Source organism: Osmerus mordax, chromosome 8, assembly GCF_038355195.1.
Source record: "Osmerus mordax isolate fOsmMor3 chromosome 8, fOsmMor3.pri, whole genome shotgun sequence".
In the NCBI taxonomy this organism is placed as follows: domain Eukaryota; kingdom Metazoa; phylum Chordata; class Actinopteri; order Osmeriformes; family Osmeridae; genus Osmerus; species Osmerus mordax.
In genome coordinates, this window is record NC_090057.1 from 12,913,345 (window position 1) to 12,934,239 (window position 20,895).

Consider the following 20,895-nt stretch of genomic DNA (forward strand, 5'->3'; position numbering starts at 1 on the left):
TACATTTAGTCATTTAGCAGACGCTCTGGCGACTTACAGTAAGTACAGGGCCATTCTCCCGAGGCAAGTAGGGTGAAGTTCTTTGCCCAAGGACACAACGTCATTTTGCACATCCGGGAATCGAACCAGCAACCTTCTGATTACTAGCCCACGCTAAATTACTCTGAGAATGTATTTTTGTATTTATTAGTACTTTAGAACCACCGAAAAGAAACCTCCACAATCAAGATAAAATCGGATTACAGTAATGATTATAATTCACTGTGAAAATAATTGGGCCAACTATGTATACAATTGTACATTGTCCATCATTTTACAGTAGGATTTAACATTTTAAATAAAATTAAAAAAACGACAGATGAGTGACATTTACCCATATGAGTACAAATAAGCCTAAACCTAAGTAGTTCATAATCTAACACAGGCTGTTACAATTCCAGAAGCATAAAATGGGTACAAAAAGACAACATACAAAACTGTGTATATATGTAACTGGACACGTGTATTGTACTGGACACTGCAATGTAGTGAATGTTTAATCAACTATTTTAACAATACGTGTTAAGTGATATTGTAGATGCAAGTCCCTATTGGATGTACAGTACAGTAGTTCACCTTCAGCGGTCCTAGATGAGGTTAAGCCTCTTCTCCGGTCTCTCTCGGTTGGTGTTGCCCATGGCATTTTTCTGGTTCTGTTCCTCCTCTAGGTACCCTTGCTTCATGATGGTGGTAATGTACAGGAATAATGTCTGAGAGAGCCAAGGGAGTTTACAAATGTATTAAAGACATGCCTTCAGCAGAAAGTCCAATAAAACGTTATACAGTACTCATATAGACTGCATAGATTGATACGACCAAGGTCATTTTTGCTGAGTATAGTACAGTACACCCCCACCTTTCATTTCACTAGCCAATTCAATACTGGTAATGTACTATATATTGATTAGGTTTGCAACCATATGGTACATGGCTTGTTTTCACAGTGGATAGCCATTGTTGTATATGCTGTAGAGAATTGAATGGGAGCCAAACATGGGGTGCTGTTATAATGCACTTTGACAGAATAGCCTGTGCAAATATTTTGATGGCTCATTCAAAATACTGAAGTATTTCCTTAACTCTTAAGGCCCTGGGGTCTCATTTATAAAACTGCGTAGAATTCTTACCAAAAAACGCCTAAAATGGCGTACGCACAAAAGAAATCCGATTTATAAAACCGTGCGTACGCACACGCAATGTTCCCTTTATAAATCACAGATTACCCACAAGTGTGTGTACGTGAATCAGCATTTTACCCCGCCCTGAACACGCCCATTTGTATCCATAACTGGTCAATGCAAAGCACCTCATGAATGCTAATCTAGTATCTCATGACCCTGGCATGTGATTGTTCATCACGGTGAATCACGGCGACCAAAAAAGCGAAAGTTCTCAGACACTGTTAGCCTAATGGTGGAGGCCCGAAAACCACATTATTTGGTGGCCGGTGGATCACCAATAAAAAAACTGCGAGTGGCGTCAACTGTGCCAGACGATACACCGAGTCGAGATACAATTGGAAAACAAAAGCGTTTTGTTATGAACAGTAGTCTACAGCTTTCATACCAGAAGATGGCGTACGGCCAAAACTCGAAAAGTACCTATGCACAGAAATATTCACATGTATAAAACCGGTCGTATGCCAGGTCCTGCGCACCTTTCCTTTATAAATCACAATCAACGTGAGATTGCCCGCACGTGAACGAGCCACTGACCCCGCCTTGCCTCTTCCCATAAATGAATATGCAGATGGACTATAAATGCGCTCCTGAGGTCATTTCTTTGTCTGAATTACCGTATTTCTTCGAATAAATGCCGCCCTCGAATAAACGCCGCACCAAAAATGAACGTTATTTAATAAACGCTGCAGCGTTTATTCGAAGAAATACGGTGACTGAGATCGAGGTTTTGACAACAGAGGTGGAGGCAAGAAAATGTGTCCTGTTTTTCGGCCTGTCATCAGGTATTAGTGACAAAAGAAAGTGGGCGGAGTGGAAAACTGTCACTATTTGCGCCCTTTCTTGTTTTTAACCTGTAGCACTTTGAGATTTAGCTAAATGTAAAGTGCATTACAAATAAAATCATTATTATTATTATAGGGCCATAAATGATGTGGGTTCAGAGAACCGGACCATGGCAGAAATTAAGAAGAAATTTAATTTTTTGAATAGTCAACGTCATAAACGTAGTAGTGGAAACTTTATTTTGTAATGTTTGGTGAGTTTCGGCACTTTTCCGTTAGAATTTGCCACGTTACAGAGCCAGACAAGACTTTGCGGACGGTCCGCACATTCTCGTCTGCTCAAAACTTTCCGTGACGGCCCGCACATTCTCACGTCAGGTAAATCTTGATACATCACAAAGTGTGCGTGAAAACCAGCGTACGCAAGCTTTTTGTGCGTACGCAATGTTTATACATGAGGCCCCTGGTGTTGTGAAAGGGTCATGTTTGTAATTTGGTCTCATGCTGCATCTGTCATTAATATATGTGAGAAGTGGGCATTGATTCAGGCCCCTTTGTGTTCAGCAATACAATTACTGAAACAATGAAAAGAGTACATTATTAACACCTGGGGTACCAGTGGAGGAAGTGTTAATATGGTACCTCCACTAGAGGACACTGTAATCTCATAAGTGTCTTGCATGTTGTTCGCTGACATCTTCGTACATTGCATCAACAGAATCATGGATATTCATCAAGTGCAATTCTGAAGAGTTCACAATTTGTAATATGGCCTTGATGCAAGATTAAATTAATTTGAGATGTTATTTTGTTTGCAGTTCACTTGATCTCCCCTTAATGACTAGCAGGCAGAAATAGACCACATATTCTCCATATAAGCATCATAAGTGTCATAACCCTAGGAACAAATATTTTGATCTCTGTACAAATAAACTAAGTCGTTGTGTAAACTTTGAGTTTTGGCAAACACATGATGCCGCCAATCAAATGACAGTATTGGCAAATGTGTGCATAATGAAGGCATGGCTGCTAGCTGAAAGTGAAGTGTTCCCATGCACTGTTTACCTTCCAAGCTTCCTCCACCTGTGGGGTCCAGTTATCCTTCAGGATTGGCTGGACGGCTCTTATGAACTCAGCCCCCACATACTGGAACAAACCCAGAGGACATAATTAGGGTCCTGAAAGGTTAGGAGTGTTCAATGAACAGCAAGCCATTCAGACTCTGCATGATCTCATAGCCAAACATCACAGACTAATATAGTATTTTCCATTATGTTACCCCTCACTAATACAAGGGGTGGAGAACCTTAAAGCCACCATAATCCAACGTTTGTCCTTGTGCCAGGGGCTCTGTTGTACAAACCCTGGAGGATATCTGTCAATAGCCATGGAAGCGCAGATGTTCTAGTGGCTGTGGACCTTACCGAGTAGTACTTGGGTGGGGCATTGTAGCGATAGTGACTCTTGCCCAGGTCCAAGATCAGCTGGTCTAGTCGTTCCATCTGGTTAAGTCTAGCCACACTTTTCTCAATGAAAGACATTATCCTTCAAGAAATGTAGAGAACCTTATTAGATAATAGTGGCACACAATGGCAGACCAGTGCCAAATCTATTGATCACGATCATTGTACACATTTTGTTATTTAGAGGTTTGGTGTGTCATTGGCTGCATCATGGTACCATAACATCCTTGACAGTGCTATACACATTTACTTGACCACAGTCTGAACAGTTGTCTTTGTCCATGGAAAGTAAGTAAGTAAGTAAGACTTTATTTAGATAGCACATTTCATACAAGAATTGTAGCTCAAGGTGCTTTACATAAAATCAATAAAAACAATAATACAAGTGATAAACAATTCAAACAAAAATAAAAATCCCAATAAGATCTCTGTTCAAGAGAGAAAACAACTTTAAAAGTAGGAAAACCCTTTTGAGATAAAATTACTTAAATGCTTCGGTAAAAAGGTAGGTTTTAAGCTGTCTTTTAAAAATGTCTAGAGTGTTTGCTTCCCTAATATTTATGGGTAATTTGTTCCATATTTTGGGGCGTAATTGACAAAGGCCGAATCACCAATCTTCTTATGACTGCTTCTGGTGACCTCTAATAGGCCTGCATTTGATGATCGCAGTGTTCTAGCTGGTGTGTAGTTTATAAAGGAGTAAGAGTAGCAAGATTAACTGCTCCCAAACTAGGATGAGAATGATCTGTAGCCGAAGACATAGGATCCAGTAATATTTACAAATGTACTCTACATGTTAAGAATGCATTTGAATACTGTTGTGCCTATTTGAATATACACTTTTTCTTCATTTTATTTTAATGAACAGTAACTGTAAATATGTTAATGTATTGCCATTTTATACTAGCCAGAACTTGGATATCCATTGTGGCTTTCTTTTGAAAAAGATTACTTTTACACTAAATTGGTCAGCTTCTTTTAAATAATTCATAACAGCAAAGTGTAGCTTTCATGTCAGGTCTGACTCAAGGGCCACAAAGAGATCTCTAATTAGCTAACGCTATTGCTATCTGTGTTACCCGTTTGATGTTTCTGTTAGAGTTATGGCCTTTCAAAGACCCATGTGGAGTGGGTCTCTGTGGGGGACGTAGGCATTCTGCTTAAGTGTCGTCTTTCTGGCAAGGCAGCATAGAGCTAGGCCAGTGTCCACACACACATCTCCAAGACTAGGCAGTATTAACTGAACAACTGCACTGGAAGGCCACGGTGTGAGATCAAGCATGAACCAATGGTTGAAGGCTACTGCCTGCATAGACCACTGTCAACTTCCTGTATCACGGAACACTTAGCCAGTTTGATTTGTTGTAACGGAAGGGGCATTTTGGATAGTAGCACAGTTGCATCAGGGAAGTCAGCATCACTTCTCTTGGCACCATTCTTTAACTCCAAATTGATTCAATAATAATACTACTAATAACTGGTTTGCCATTTTACAGGAGTATACTGTACTTTAATTCAGATTTAATTACAAAATATTTTTTTTAGTCAGTCATTGTGGCCTCAAGGAGACGTAAAATAAATGGTTTTCGCAGCAGGGCTGTGCTCAAGACTTTACGAGGTGCAGAGATGTTCTAGGTGCTCGTCTGAGGACGGACAAGGGTGGTTATGAAGGGTGAGACAACGGCAGGAGTGGCAGGGGCCGGAGGAGAGAAGAGTGACGTGGATGTGACGAGTGTTACTGACCGTAGGCCATGGGCTCGCAGCTCCCTGCTGGTCCTCAGCCTCTCCAGGTCCTCCACGTCTCGGAACAGGAAGAAAACGTCTTTGCATTCTGGATGAGTCTCAAACAACCTGTTGCCAAGGCAACAGGACACTTCATGAGCTCTCGAGGTCGAGATTAATAGATTCACAAACATTTTAACTGTAATATGACATTTCTTTCCCTCTACACTACACCCTTTTGTATGTGTATTTTTGGTCTGGTTCTCAAAACATTACTTCAGCAGATAACATAAGTCCTATCTTAGAGGAACATAAAGGTGGCTTGAGCAGATCTATCAGTTTTACAAAAAACAACTATCTCCAAAAGACTAAATGCAAAATTATTTTGGACTATATTTTAGTCTTCATGCCATAAATATGGATTTGTGATTAGAGTCTGTAGCAGTGTTAGGGACTAAACTGCAGAATATCACAATCCTTTGTTGAGGATATCATTTGGACAGTTATATCTCTTTCTCTCCAGGAGGTCATTAATTGCTCTCCAACTCCAACTGATAGTGCATACGACAAAGGTCATGCCACACAATGCCCTGCTAGGAGTCTGAATACTAACTTTCTTGCCTAGTTAACACCTAGTGCAGATGTGGTTGGCCATTCAAAGGAATAGATGAGGGAAATGTTCAGAGGACGATGAGGCGATTTATTATTGTTCTTCATGTATTCAATCTTCACAAAATACAGGCACCCCCAATAGTTTGTCCAAGTTGAAGTTGGGCTCCCGGGGTTCATTCTTATAGGTTTTACTAAAAACCTTTTGTGACACACTGTATACAGGACAGCATGTATAAATGGCTTGACTGAACAAATAATTTGATACCTACATAAATGCTATGAACATTCACAAAACGATGTGAATACCATAGAACAGGGGTGTTCAAGCCTGGTCCTCAAGGTCCACTTGAAGCCATGCTATGGACGTTTTAGCTCTGATTGGACCATTTCAGGACATTCCCCATGTTGTTTCATGGCCTTTGCAGAATGGTTTTGGCCTTTTGAGTTCGAAGAATGCCATCCCTACTGTGAAGCATTGTGGTGGCAGCGTAATGTTATGGGGATATTATTTTCGTAAACAGAGACTAGGGGACTTTTTCTGATAGAAAATATATGAGGATGCAATGCTGCCCTTCCACAAAGTTCAAATTGAAATGTTGAAAGGCAACAGGCTTCCCAATCCGAAAACCCACAGCCTTACGAGAGCTGAGTGCTTTGGGACACTGGGAAACGTAGAGCCCTAACCTCAATCCCAACAAAGACTGTAGCATCCCTTCAGCATCCCTTATCTATCGTTTCTACCCTGGCTCAAAATTATAGTCAGTATTCACTTTTTTTTCAATTATATCTATTTTGCTGTGTTGATAAACCCAAAGTCTACAAAGCCTAACACAAGGTGCTGTTATAGACACCCATCTAGTTGTGTGTGTTTTTCTGTGCTTAAAATGCTTTTCTGTGCTTATGCTTAAAAAAATATATAATTCGACTGTAAGGTAGCAAAAGGTGAATTATTTCACGTTTGGATAATTATAGCTACAAGACTCAAGTAGTCAGCAGACGGTGGGGTTGTTTTATGACTTATTATTTCAACGTTCATTGGTTTGTTTTAAATACATTTTTAATCATGGTGAGAATGCTGTAGTAGCATAGATTCCTGCAGAAGGGTTTAAACTAGTCTTTTAGACACTAAATGACTTACAAAATGCACTCACCTGACAAACATTATTATTCCAACTTTGGCGATATCTTCTTGGATGACTCTCCAGGTATCCGTTATCATCTCTCTGTGTTTCTCACTTAAATGTACAATGGGTACCTCTTCCTTTACTTCTCCGACTTGCTTTGGCACTAAACCGAATCCTGATATTGCGCAGCCCATGCTGTCCGCGAGGGAAAAACAACCTAAAAAGCTACAGTAATAGAGACCATTGTTTTTTAATTCGTTTCGACTTGAGTCGTGAGAGTCTTCATTTCTGAAAACATACACCTGCGTATGAAGACCATAGGTGGAGGAACGACTACACGTCGTGTTGTCAGAGCGCACAAACAATCAGGAAAGTCTTGCGCGATGGGAGGGAGTGTAGGTGTCAACTCATTTTAATGGGAGTGATCCGAATATTAACCCCCCACCCATCGACTTAAGCAACATAAATAATGTGATAGACAATGATGAAATGAATGGGCATCTCCAGAATCAGTTTTAATAATCATTAATTATCCGATGTGATCATGTGAACTGACTTGTGTAGGACATGGATCCACATGACAGTGGAAAAAACAATTTCCTCGCGCACTTTCCTGTTAGATGGGAGTCTATTGATTTATTTTCCAGTGCTAATGTAGCACTTTATCCAGATCACAATTGTTTTATCAGAAACGCTTTTAACAGTTTTATTATCTTGTATTCACTGTATCACCAAAAACCAATGTCATTACATTTACTATTTTCACATACTGTACTGGTCCAAATTAGTCAAATATTTCCTGTTAACAATTCCATTATGCCTCTGACTGAGTTAATGATTACATACAAGCCAATTTGCATGCATCTTCATGGATGGAAGTGTATAGTTTGACGTCAAAATAATCTTGTTTGAAACGGCAAGCACACCGAATCACCATATCCACTCGTAGAAAGCCAGCATCATTGGTCTGCCAGTTTAGTGACAACTGTAAAATAAAAAAATCCATTCACCAGGCTTCCATGAAAAACATTATGCTCATGATGTTCTTCCTACATTTGCAAGCTTAATTGGTGTTCAATGCTGAACAAGTGCATTGCCACATTGTTGTGGCACTCTCCCTTTTTACCCATTTTGAAAAAAAGGTTCTCTCACATGCATCAAGAGAGCCATTAGTGATGTTTGTAGTGCATCTGAAATTCCCTCTTAAAAGCAACTGTTTACAATCTATTGAGCAATGGTAGGCTGCAGTGTTCCTCAATTGCTCAAAAAAGCAGCTTTGTAAATCAGGTAATAAATATAATCAACGTGTGCTGTTACTGGTCATGTTTTAAGAGACATATTTCTTTTTTTGTCATGGACACTTTATAGACTTATCAAACTTACTGTTGCATGACCTTCTAAAAATAACAGTGGAATTGGGTTTTAATTGATATACACAGAGAAAGAAAATGACACATTTGGACCAGTTAGCACTATGTCTTGTTTTTAATATGGAATGTATGCCCATTCTGGGCAACGTAAACATACGTACAGCAAGCCTGAAGAGACACAGCTCAACAGATATAGAAAGACAGACAATGGATGTATGTGAAATTTACATCAGCTTAATAAATAAGAGGTAAATGAACAGGGTATATGTGAGGATAGATCCTAATAGTAATGACAGTAGCAGTAGATGGTCGCTTGTGAAAGCATAGCTCCCTTGGCAAGGGTCTCGTGAGTCTGTGTAACATCAACATTATTAGCCATTTAATCAATTACACAAGCATCAAGAGACTTGGGAGGAGCAACACTGTACATTTTCTATTATGTATGTCATACAAACCATGATGATTATTATGAATAGTGATCACCATCTGTGATTTTTGCTACTAGGTCTAAACTATGGGGATTCATTTACAAATTGAATATTTTTCAGACCCAATAATCCAATGAGTATTTTTAGTGGTCAGTCCATGTGCAGTAAAAGTATAGTGCAGTCAATTGTAAGGGTTCTACTAAGAGCTACATCTGGTGGCAGCCAGTTTGTGGCAATATATACTTGTGTTTTAGATCCAAGAAACCCTCAGGCAGTTTGAACAATATAATCATTCATAGTGATTCAAAAAAATGTGGTTTCTAAAATGGTAAATACATAGGTGTGCTCAGACCAAATCTCTAGGTTTTCTTTACAAGTACAGACAATCTTGTTTTATCCAGTGCATCAAGGTTAGATGAATGGTTTAATTTCATGTTGCCACAAAACGTTTTGTATCCTGTCCAATTGTGCAATATAATTGATATACTGTATTGAATCACAACCTACTAAAAGGTGCTTTAATCTAAAAGGAATGTTTGAGCACTGAACATAAATATTTACACATATTTTACAATACTCTACACCATGTGTCCACAAAAGTAATTTCTACTGTCTCAGAACTTGACAGCACACAATTTAGACACAATTAAACTATTTATTTGCAGACTGGCCAAAATATTCACCAAATACAATATAAGCATCTTTCTTCAGCAAACACATGTGATCATAGGATCACAACAGTTAGAAAATATTTGGAAACTAGAATCTTGACACATTACAACTGAATTTTTTGGTTTTGTTTAAAAAAAAGAAAGAGAAAAAAAAAAGTATCTTAAGATGTACAGTTTATGCTTGTTAAAATACAGAATATGGCTTCCGGGCCAAGGAACAACAGTGGTTGACAAGCAACATTTGCTTTAACAATGTTTTTCATGAAAGAAAAGGGAAATCAAGTAAGAAGTGACATTAAAATGTTCTCTTGTACTGCTCACCTCAGGTTGAGAAATTTCTCTCGCAAGTTTTTCACCATGCTCTGCTGACTCGCATCTGTCTTTTTGGCAGAGTGTGAAACAGTTTTATGCGTGTTCTGAAGTTGCTCATTCGAGAGAGGACCCTTATCATGCTCTTTGCCCTTCCCACTCAAACTGGCTGAATCTTCTTTAGCCCCCCCTTCCTCCCTTTGTCGATATTCATCTGACTCCTGATAGGCTCTGCAGCGGTCAATGACAGCCATGATGGAAATCTTCTCTCTAGTGGTTGGAGAACGGATCTGGACATAACTGTCATCAACTTCCTCATTCTTGGTATGAAGAGCCATCTCCACAGGTTCTAAGGAACTTGTTTCAGACTCTTCTGGAACCCTTTCCACGACAATAACCTTATGGTTGGGGTCAGTGGGCAGAGTATCCCGTGCAGATACATAATAATCTCCATTAGAGATATTTTCCTGAAGATTCACCATTTTGCTCATATGAAGCCCATTCAATCTGTGGTCAAGGGAACCAGCCCGATGAAGCCTTGTGCACCCGTCTCCAGGGCCAGGGTCCATGCTGGGGTGAGACCTGTAAGACTGAACCTCAGCGGGCCCACCGGAAGCATAAAAGCTTGAATAGCAACTTGAACGTCGCCTTGCGCCACAGTCTAGCATCTTTTCAGGTACTGACCGGCTTCGTCCCACAGGTGGCAGTTGAGACTGGTCGCTAACGTACTTGGAGCGAAGCTCTCGCACATCAGGCCAGTTGAAGGCCTCAATCGGCTGAGGGCTTAGTGGGCTCTTTGATCGTATTCGGCTGGGAGACAGGACACGTGGACTACCCAAAGAACTTGGGGTGTGAGATGGGCTTGGAGACCGGGCCTGCTCCAAAGGGCTTACATCTTTTGGAGGTACTTGATAACATGGGGCCAGGGACAGCATCAAGTTTGGTTTACCTGTGAAACCAAAAACACCATGTACTGTTAACATAAAGAACACCTTGTAACATGAACAGGATTGTAACGAAATAGATCGTAGCTTATTAATGCAAGTGATTGGGCAACATGGTTACTAGTAAATGGCACGTGATACACAACAGATACTGAAGTAGACAAGTAGATACCTGTGCTCTCCTTTTCTGGGTTTTCCTCCAACACGCTAAGCAAGTTCTTCTTGCACTGCAGCATTTCTTGGCTTCGTTGCCTGACCATTGGTTTGGTAGTCTTGAGGCGTTGGCTGTACTGACGGGCCAGATTTAACACTTTGTTTTTGGCCAAATCGTCTTCTGATTGAGGCTCCTCACCTACAGGAGAGCCCTCTGTTTCTGCCCTAAGCTGGATGACTCTGGGAACAGGTGCCCTGAGAACTCTTCTTTCATCATGCAAGGGTTTTAGGGCCTCCATCAGATTCACTGTACGACCAACCCCCATTCCCCTGGGCTTGACAGGTGAAGGGCTCATAGACTCTTCTGTGATGGTGCTCAGGTCAGACTCTTCCGAGATTGCGAGGGACTCTGCATTCTCTGTTCCCAAAGAGTTCCTGATGGGACTTTGGCTCCTTCTACAGAGAGTTGGACTGGCTCCCCTGGTGCTTTTTTGGACCTCTTTTGGTTTCACATGGGTTCGAGCCTCCCCGTGAGATCTAGTGACCTCTCTCTCCATATTTTGCCAAACCTTGATCATCTCCGAGGAGGGACGGAAATCCTCATCCTGAATGGGCTTGTCCTGCAAGCTGTGAGATCTGATCTTCAGGCTGTGCAAGTCGGCATCTGAACCCGAAGCCTCCAGTCCTTTACATCTCTCAAGCTCCAGACTGTCAAAGGACGCACTAGAAACCATGCGGTTCCAGTTCTCTGCGGTTGATGAGTCCGGGTCTGTAGTGGCATATTCCAAAACGGAGAAAGTGATTGGGGCGGAGCTACTGTCTTGGTTGTCACTCTTTTCTGCTGCAGACGTGTCATCTGTCGGGATGCTGTTGAATCTGCTGACAGAACTCCTGACGAGGCCAGTAGGGATGTAGGTCAGACTCTCTCTGCGTTTCAGACTGAAGCCAGCATCCTGGTGCTCCGCATGCTCATAATAATTCTTGATTTTGCCAAGAAGCAGTTGATCCTGCTTGGAAAGGGTCGAGTTCCTCCTTCTGTGGATACCTCTGTCCGTTTCAAACAGGCTGTCGTCCCTCGGTGAGAGCATCGTTAGATCGTTTCCAAAGTTTTCTTGTGGCTCAGAGCAAGTGCTGTTGATTCTGTGTGGCCTTTCAGTGGGCTCACCGCCAAGACTAATGGTGCTTCCAGTCCTACTGGGCAAGCGTGGCGAGGGGCAGCCAAGAGAGCGGACATCATCTGTGACCACGCTGCCTCGCTTGGTGCTGTTGTTGAAGTGCTCAGCGATTGCGCTGGCTTTATCCAGGACAGAAGATGGCAGGATGCTGCTGACTTCGCTCTCCTTTGCTGCTGCCGCCGCCTCTTCCTCCTCTTCGTCTGTAGATTCTCCACTGCTCAACGTCCTCCCATCGGAGTCTGGGGAGGCTAAGATCTGTCCCTCCATGGTGTTCACCTCGTGTTCTACAGGCTCAGGTGCTTCAGCCGTCCCAGGAGGAGAGCTAGAGACGTTGGGAGTGCTAGACTGAGCATTCTCTGAATGTAAAGAGGGAGCTGGTTCAAGCCTTTCATCAGTCTCAAAACCAGAGGCCTTGCTCTGGGACATCTCGTCTGAGGGAGTCTGAAGCAGACAAAATTAGTATGAAAACATGGTCAAAACGGCAGGCACAATGCGAGTACCATGTATCATACACTCTAATCAAACAATTTGATAAACAATGTATTTATATAACAATTTCATTATCCTTTCGATTTGATTTGTGAATGCAGTTTGCCCTTCCCTTATAATTTTCAATAGCTACGCTGCAAATCCTAGCAAGATGCATTTTTCCAAACATGAATTATGAACGTCTCCATCTAGCGGCTACACCTCCAATAAAATAAACAATGAGGGATCATGGAGTCAGGGAGTATAAAAATAAAATACCTATAAATATCCAACTGTAGGAGTATCATATACAAGAATGTGGATTTCAAAGTAAGTGGGAGGTATCTGGACAGGCTACATATCTATATTTTCAGAATAGACCACTGTCAAGAACAGATGGCTGAAATGTGTCACTAGCAACAAGAATTCTGGATAGTCGCGGTGGTGATCATATATTCCCTCAAGACAACTTGAGACATATGGATGAAGGGAAACAAACAGCAGAGCTTGAGTTTGACTCCATCCCTACAAAAAAATGTTGTGATAGATGCAGAAAGGATAGTCTATAGCATTGTAAATACTACTTTACCTGATGCACAGTGTCTTTCCCACACCTGTCCTGACCAGATATGTTTTCTCTGCTACACTGGTTTTCTTCAATAACATCACATCCCTCCTCATCCTTCAGAGAGAAAAATATTACATTGTCAGCATCTGAGTTATCCTACAGTACTTTTGATTATATTAAAGTGTACAGCTCTGGAAAACATTAAGAGACCACAGCACCTTTTCCTTTTATTTCAAAAAAGAAAAAAGTTGAGAAGGACAATTTTGAGTGAAGAACAGAAGGGTACATTTTGCAGTTGCCTCTTAAATGTTATCCTTCTGTTCCTCACTCAATTGTCCTTCAACCTTTTTGAAAGGAAAAGGTGCAGTGGTCTCAATTTTTTACAGAGCTGTATATATACAGTTTACAATATACCACACTCCGATAAAGTCTGTAAAATAGTATGGAACCATTTATTTTAAAGAAAGTCCTAGGGCTCCCATTTAGTAATTTGTATTTTCTGCATTGCATGAATAATCCATCACTCAATTTAAAGGCAGGGTCGGTTATAATGTTGAGATGCACATTTTGTCATATTGTCTGAAAAACTTCACATCTTGATTGCAATCAATAAATCGAAAGGTTTGATAGTAAAATGAAATCAGTGTGATATGTAATAACGCAAAACTTACCGATCCTGCCTTTAACACTGAGAATTGGGGGGCAAATTATAAATAATTGTACAGCCTCGTTGTATTATCATGTCTAATAGCACACATCATTATAAACATCCCGCTCCATGCCCACAATATTGCTTTGTCAATCTCAGCAAACATGCAAATCAGTAATGTCAACAAACTAATGTGCATTTTATATAAATACTGTTAACATGAAAGCAAACATTACCTTTATTTAAAGAACGTTATATAGACTTTAATGCAATATATGGGAATAGACCAATGTCTAGTTGGACAAGACATGACATGCTGAATATTGATTTGTCAGTAATTTATAAAGCACAGTGTATGTAAGACCATCCAATTTTGTACTACATCATTGTCTTACAGAAATTGTACCATCTTCAATTAGTTAAATGTAAACCTTGTTATTGAATTTCACTAGGTTAAGCTTGAAATCCTTAACATGTTTATTTGAATAATACTCAAAACATGTATATTTCCATTCCCTTCCTTTTGAGGCATTGACAGTCACTTAAACATGCACATACTGTTGCACAGCCACGTACAGTATTAGTGAAGCGATCCTCCCAGTTTTGAAGCGCATGCATCTATATTGAGCAGAACTAAATAAGCAAAGTCCATGCTTTGTCAGAGCATCATTCACAAGTCAGTTGTCATTGGATGAGAATACTGTAGCAATGGCACATGGTTATCCAGGGCATTAGTGGGTTATAACATGGGAAGCTGATGCTTGATGGGCCATTGGCCAAGGTGAGGACTGGAGCTCTATGAAAACAGGAAGAAGGAAACCCAATGGTGGCTGAGAGCCTCACCGTTGTGACCCCCATGGAAAGCAAAGCCCTCGCTCTATAGTGCCAGCAGGAGATGGCGGCCAGCATGGAACTGGCAAAGTCGGCTACCTGGTCATCCTCCATGAGTATATCGTCCGAGTCACTTTCCTCCCCCAGGGTCAACCTGCCCTGATAGGACTGGGGCCCTGCTCTGGGCTCCTCGCCGTCAATGGGGCTGACTCTCTCCAAAGAGTTCTTCCTCCCGCCTACGTCATTTTGCTCTTCTTCTTCTTCTTCTTCTTCATCCTCTTCCAGACTAGGCTTTTCGACCTCAGACTCACCGAGGCTTGAGCCCAAGGTGCTGATACTAGCAGCAGATTGAATGGAACGTGCCTCGTCTGGTAAAGCCCCCTCACTATCTGCGTGCTGTAGTCACACAGAGTGTTTATATATATATATATATATATATATATATATATATAAAACTCGGATATCTTGGCAAAACAACACACCAATAACTTAAAATTGGAGAAGATGTACCAGTTACTCTGGGGCCTTGACCGAGAACCGGCAAAAAGTGGAAGGTGCCGACAATTATGAATACGGTAGCTTGTATTCATCAAAAGCAGTGGTGTGTAACACAGAGTTTACAGTTCTATTAGACATGGGCATTGTAAGATATAGTATAGTGATGGAATTGAATATAGCTCTGGTCAAAAGGACCACTGAAGTCCAACACCTTTTGGAGAAAGTTCCTACAGAATATGTGCAAAAACAAGTCTCTAACCCCTATGTGAAGTGAATTATCATCAGCTGGAGGAAAATAACTTCCTTCATGTTAAACCACTGAACGTCAAAATACCATCTTTGCATCTGGGAAATGATGGCTCTAGGCCCCCTCTCTAATGTCACCCATCATGGAGTAGTAAATCATCCAACATTATTAACCTCAATTACCATTCATTGAGCCTCAAGAGCAAAGATAAGAACAGCATGATGGAGAACATTCTAGTATCAATTTAAACTAATGACTTGAGGCTTACCTTCAGGATGGCTGTCAGATCCATGCAGATTATAGGGAAAAAAAACAAGCAAGAGAAGTACAAAATTATTAAAGATGTTAAATGAGAACGGGACAAAGGGCAAGCTTTTCAATCACTGAACTACTAAGTCTATACCCAAAATGAGGATATCTTTCTGTGATTAAAACAAAAGATGAAATCGAGTTCGATCTAAAGACAGAAAATGACAGACAGAAAAAATCTATTTATATTCCTCTTTTCCTACAAAAATGGATGGCTGACAGAACCAAAAACCATGGCCTGAGAACTTGTATCATACTGTAGTTCCCTTTCGCATCTAAACAACATCAGTGATGTTTCACAGCGAAGGTTGACGGAATCTAACAAAAGAGACAATGGTCAGCGGCAGTCCAGCCCAGGTCAGCAGTCAAGACTGCATTTGACGGCCAGAAAAGAGAGCTAGAGCGACACTTGATGCAGCGACTAAAGGGCTTTTTTTTTTTTTTTTTTCAGTGAGAGAGAGAGAGAGAAGTAGGTGGAGATGGCCTTTGATCTCAGAACACAAGGGCCTTTCCTGCTGCTTGCTGCCCATAGTCCCTTTGAAGCCCATGCCGTGTGGTGGTCCCTCATTGTAGACTGAGATTCTAGCATCAGTGTGATGGGAGGTACTGTATATAGTAGCTCTTAAATGTTTTTCTTCACTAACGACACTGAAAACAACTCCCTGCTGTGACGTATGTGTACCATGGATCCGTCGTAGCCGTAAGTGACCAATGTTACAGTATTTCCTGTACTCTTTCTGCTTTAATAGATCTGGCTTTTTGTGATAGCATAAGAATAGTATAATTACAGGATAATACAACATTCTGAAATGTATCACGGGAATGTAAAAAGGACCTTCTTACCCTTGGTGTTCTTAAGGATTTGTTTGGTTGGTTCTAGAGGAGATAAACACATTAGAATTAACATTATTATTCCAAAGGGCCTGGATGGTCATTGAGATGCCCCCTCTTCTGCAAGGTGGAGGGGAATTCTACAATAACCATGGAAACATACACATCTTTTGGGACCACTTAAAATGTGTCACTTGTAATCTACAGTAGACGTGACACTGTTCCAGTTCTCTTGCAAGTACACATTGTACAAATTCACATCCAATGTTGCCCGCTGACACAGAATGATGGGAGAGAATAAAGTGGATTAAGGTGAAAGGTCGAAATATCACTAAGGCCTCGGATGATTTCTCTCCACCATACTGCATGAGACCACATGCTGTTTAAAGTTGAGAAAGGTTTTCATACTAAATCGTCTCCAAGCCGTCAGTAACAGTGGTTAGGTTTGGACATAGTTGAATGATTTAAATAGCGAGGAACGTTTACCTGATTGCCGTCGCCCTGGGCGACCTTCTTTGGGAAACTCATCTGATTGGTAGGACATGGCCTTCTTCATTCTCTCTGGGCTGTAACGGTACTTTGATGGGTCTGTCGACACAGGCACATCATAAGGTAACTGACCAACAAACACCTGAATAAAACCTCTAGTACAGGAGACCTTGTCCCATAAGGGTCATTCATAAGTTAACATCAATGACATGATGTGTAAGACAAGATTGATCAATTTTAAAGAATAATTCCTAAGGCAAATAGCTACTGTTGAGACATCCAGTAATTCATTTTGCTTCTAGATGGTTTCTATTTATCAACCTAATACTCACTTTCAACCAACATAAACTAAATCTGACATTGATTGGTACCAAATGTCTGACTGATATTGTAGCTCTGGGGTGTAACAAATATGTATTTATTGCTGCTAATACTTACATATGGAGTCCATTTCCAAAATGGCCTCTTTCGCCTGGAACAGAAGAGATAAGAACACCTGTAAATGTTCAAGCTCAGAAAAGGTCCCTTTTTGAATCTGAGAGGTAAAACTTGTGCACCTTCTGAGGAATGATGGCATGGTGGTTCTCTAAAATGATCCTCTTGATGTGATGGGCCCATAATTTCCTCTCGTCCACAGTCTTAGCCTGAGGGGGAAATCAGACAATGTAGCAGAAAGGAGGATTAGAGGTTGTAGGTGAACCAATCAGTATTCTTTTGGGGAATTCATTTGCAGCAGAAAACAGGAGGCAAACGTGTTATGAATATAATGGATCTTCTTGTTGAGTCTGGAAAAGTTTGTTTTGATGAATTCCAGACAGCGACTTTAAACCAGACAGCTGTATTATTTAAAGGTTCAGCGCGTCTCAGGTAGTCAGCACAGACTATAGTGAATGGCGGCCATTTTTCCTCAATGTCATTTTAACAGCCAACTCGAATACAGATAAACTCATTTGTAGTTATACAGCCAGCTTTCTATAACCAATTCGGTAAAGAACTATGTGGCTTATCTGGACTGCAAGGTCTCACCTGAACTGTGTGAGGCTGTTTGGGATGTTTGTAGTGGGTGACGCTGAAGCAAAGGGAGTCCTTGGCACTCTCAATCAACATGAGCGTGGAGCACTTGAACCAGAGAGGGGGACAGATTAGAAGATAAAAAGGTACAAGGAAAGAAAGCCAAACAAGATCAAAGATTCCTTTCTCCATGGTAGAGAACATTCCTCACCCTCTCTTCTACAAGTCATCAAAGGATCAACAGCAGTTACAATCTAATTTTTTGGCTATTCTTACGACAATGAGCACAAAAAATCTATATAATGACAGCATGTGGAGACCACTGAGACATAGATTAGCGTCAACATCCCTTCAAACATCCCCAACATCTAGACCCCAGGCGTCCCTTACCGAGATATGGGTCTTGTAGACGTAGTGTTCTCCTCGCCGCTTGGTTATTAGGAGCATTCTGTCAAAGAGGAACAGTGTGCGCTCGTTTTTTGCCCTGTGGACCTTGAAGGTACCTTCCAGAACCAGTTCTCCATACGTGGTCAGGTCAGGCCCTTTCCAGTTAATCAACAGAGATTGGACCTCCTGGATAACACAAAGCCATGAAATCTAACATGAGATACACGTGATCAATATGATCTGAACATGGAGGTGTCTCATGGAAGTGAGTGTCAAGGAAGTGTCACCTTAACAACTTCAGTATGTAGACTTATCACACGCTTTTCAGTGTCAGGCCCTCGATTCAGACATTGCCTCCACGAAGAAAAGCAACAGGCTCTTATTGTCCCAGAAGCTCCCATTTTTGGTGAGTGCTTTGATATTATTAGTATCAAACATCAATCCGAGTCACAAAAGCAAGACGGTGTACAAAGACTTTAGCAAGTCCTTTCTTACAGGATTTTGTCCTGCAAGTTATTGGCTCCATGAGCTAGCCAGAGGAACAGAAGTGCTTTTCCTACTCTCGGCTCGTATGTTCTCTCCCACTAAGACAAGGCACTGTGTGGGAGACCCCTGAACTGACTCCATCAGGTTGCCGTGTGCGACAGGCAGTTCAAGATTGGTTGCTTTTTATAGATTAGCGGAAGAAAACTGATTTGAAAGAGAGCAAAACCATGGGAGGACAGGTCTGAGACGTAATTGCCGCTCTGACGTCTGCACATTTGACCTGCAGTAACCTAATTGGAGACTAATAATAGCGCCACTGTATATGAGAGATACTGTGGTCTGACAAAGGTTGTAGTATATGAGTTTACATGGTAATGGGCTTGTTTGCATTTACAATGCAACAATGCCACAGACTATGTGGGGGGTTTGGGGGGGGGGGGTTGAGGGAGTGCAGCTAGAGCACGTAAGTGTGTTCACGTTTGAAGGTTTGTTTAACTCAAGTGTGTATGAGTTGCTATTATGTATGTGTTTGTGCACGGACGGGGAGTACATTTGTACCCGGTGCAAACCTGGAGTCGGACTGCATGCTCGTGCTTCCTCTTCATATCATTGATGTACCAGGCCACTCCGGTCATGGTGTAGATGGCCTCCTCTACCACCTCATAGCCATCTTCCTCTGGGTCAAAGTGCTTGGCTATTTCCTGAAGAAGAGCACAGACATGTCAAAGCAACTCCATAATAATACCTTTTTTAAATAGTTTTTTTGATGCAAGTTTAATATCAGACTAATGTTTATGTTCTGGCTTTTGTACCAAATCTTTGCAATAAAAGCATTTCTCAAACGTTAAAGGCTTGTACGCTGTGGTTTGAGTTTGTCTGTACCTGGAGCAGGAGGTGGTATTTGAGGATCCTCTGGACGGGCTTGAGCAGGTAGGAACCCAAAGGAAGGGAGCGCTTCAGGGAGGCCTGCCGCTCACGGAAGAACTTGGCCAGGGATTTGTTCCTCATGCAGTCAGTCAGAGCAGCCACCGAGCTGGAGGAAAAGAAGAAAATGCAGAACTAAGAAGTCTGAGAATTTGTTGAATATCCATTCACTTTTTTTGAGCCAGGAAATTGTGCTACATGAAATCGTGCTATTTCTTGAGGGAATATTAAGGCAACCAAGAATTATGGATATTAATTCTACCACTAGGTGGAGAGCAAACTTCAGCAAAACATGGTATTTTTCTTAAGATCCTGATTTTAACAATGGACAAGCACATGCCAGATCCAGTGCCAAGAGCAAGATTGTCTTGCATACCAGACTGAACATCATAATTGCATGTCTATGTACCATGTATTTCACACCTCTTAATTCCCATCCCAAGCTTTACTTACTTTGGGTAGTTGGTGCAGTATTGTGTATAGATTTCAAAGTATTCACTCTGAAATTGGAACACAAACAGATTTTACATGAATGTAAACTGCATGAAGTACATGCATATTAGATTTCAATTCACAAATGTAATTGATCTTTTGAAAACTGCTATTTGAATTTGAATAACCTCAGATGACGTCAAGAAATATTTCAGGGTAAAAAATGACAACGCTCTCCCTCACCTTCATCACAAAGCATCTGGCGATGGCAACCGGATTGTTGTCACACATGTCCAGGGACTGCAGAAGTTCACTATAGATAAAATGTCCAAACAAGAAACATTTGAGGTTAATGTGTGTCAGTTCATAAAGGCCACACAGAATGACCATGCAATCACTTTTTACACACACAATACATTCCTTGTACCTATATGTCATTTAGCAATTTCTCAGTAATTGGTTTGGGACTTGTTGAAATTCCATGAAGTGACACACCTTTCTAACGGCGTCAATACAATATAAATGTGTGACGTTATTGCTGTTGTCATTGTGCCACATGCCTTGTGGGTCTGTTTTGGATGGGTGGGTAACCCTCAGAAGTTGCTTGCGACAGTTGGGGTGCTTCACCACACAAGAGGCACAGCAAACCAAATCACAGCACACCAGGCACTTAGTGCTAGCATGCAGTTTCCCCTAGTGGACCAATAAAGTGCCTACTACTATCAAATCACTTCAAAACGGGCAGACCAAAACTTACCGTCCCACGCCACAAGTGAAGCATAAACAGCCCCC

At 41.2% G+C, this 20,895-nt stretch overlaps 2 protein-coding genes across 2 annotated transcripts in view; both read right to left on the reverse strand.

The window, feature by feature from the left end:
• Positions 1 to 584: 584 nt before the first annotated feature.
• On the reverse strand, positions 585 to 7,117 carry LOC136947987 (neuroglobin-like). Its single transcript, XM_067242231.1, has 5 exons — positions 6,951 to 7,117; positions 5,209 to 5,316; positions 3,427 to 3,547; positions 3,068 to 3,148; positions 585 to 749 (listed from the first exon to the last, which is right to left on the reverse strand). Exons 1-5 carry the CDS (start codon positions 7,115 to 7,117, stop codon positions 627 to 629), a joined length of 600 nt encoding a protein of 199 aa, XP_067098332.1. The 3' UTR covers positions 585 to 626.
• A 1,272-nt stretch (positions 7,118 to 8,389) lies between these two features.
• The window catches only part of plekhg3 (pleckstrin homology and RhoGEF domain containing G3), a 45,646-nt gene continuing 33,140 nt past the window's right edge, over positions 8,390 to 20,895 (reverse strand). The window contains exons 5-19 of the mRNA XM_067241883.1: positions 20,347 to 20,416; positions 20,125 to 20,171; positions 19,630 to 19,780; positions 19,317 to 19,448; positions 18,265 to 18,447; positions 17,890 to 17,982; positions 17,421 to 17,507; positions 17,302 to 17,335; positions 16,861 to 16,962; positions 16,387 to 16,419; positions 15,503 to 15,513; positions 14,502 to 14,885; positions 13,031 to 13,123; positions 10,818 to 12,414; positions 8,390 to 10,650 (exon numbers count right to left, since the gene is read on the reverse strand). Coding sequence (XP_067097984.1) covers positions 9,710 to 10,650; positions 10,818 to 12,414; positions 13,031 to 13,123; positions 14,502 to 14,885; positions 15,503 to 15,513; positions 16,387 to 16,419; positions 16,861 to 16,962; positions 17,302 to 17,335; positions 17,421 to 17,507; positions 17,890 to 17,982; positions 18,265 to 18,447; positions 19,317 to 19,448; positions 19,630 to 19,780; positions 20,125 to 20,171; positions 20,347 to 20,416 — 3,958 coding nt within the window. The 3' untranslated portion in view covers positions 8,390 to 9,709. The remainder of the gene's footprint in view (positions 10,651 to 10,817; positions 12,415 to 13,030; positions 13,124 to 14,501; positions 14,886 to 15,502; positions 15,514 to 16,386; positions 16,420 to 16,860; positions 16,963 to 17,301; positions 17,336 to 17,420; positions 17,508 to 17,889; positions 17,983 to 18,264; positions 18,448 to 19,316; positions 19,449 to 19,629; positions 19,781 to 20,124; positions 20,172 to 20,346; positions 20,417 to 20,895) is intronic.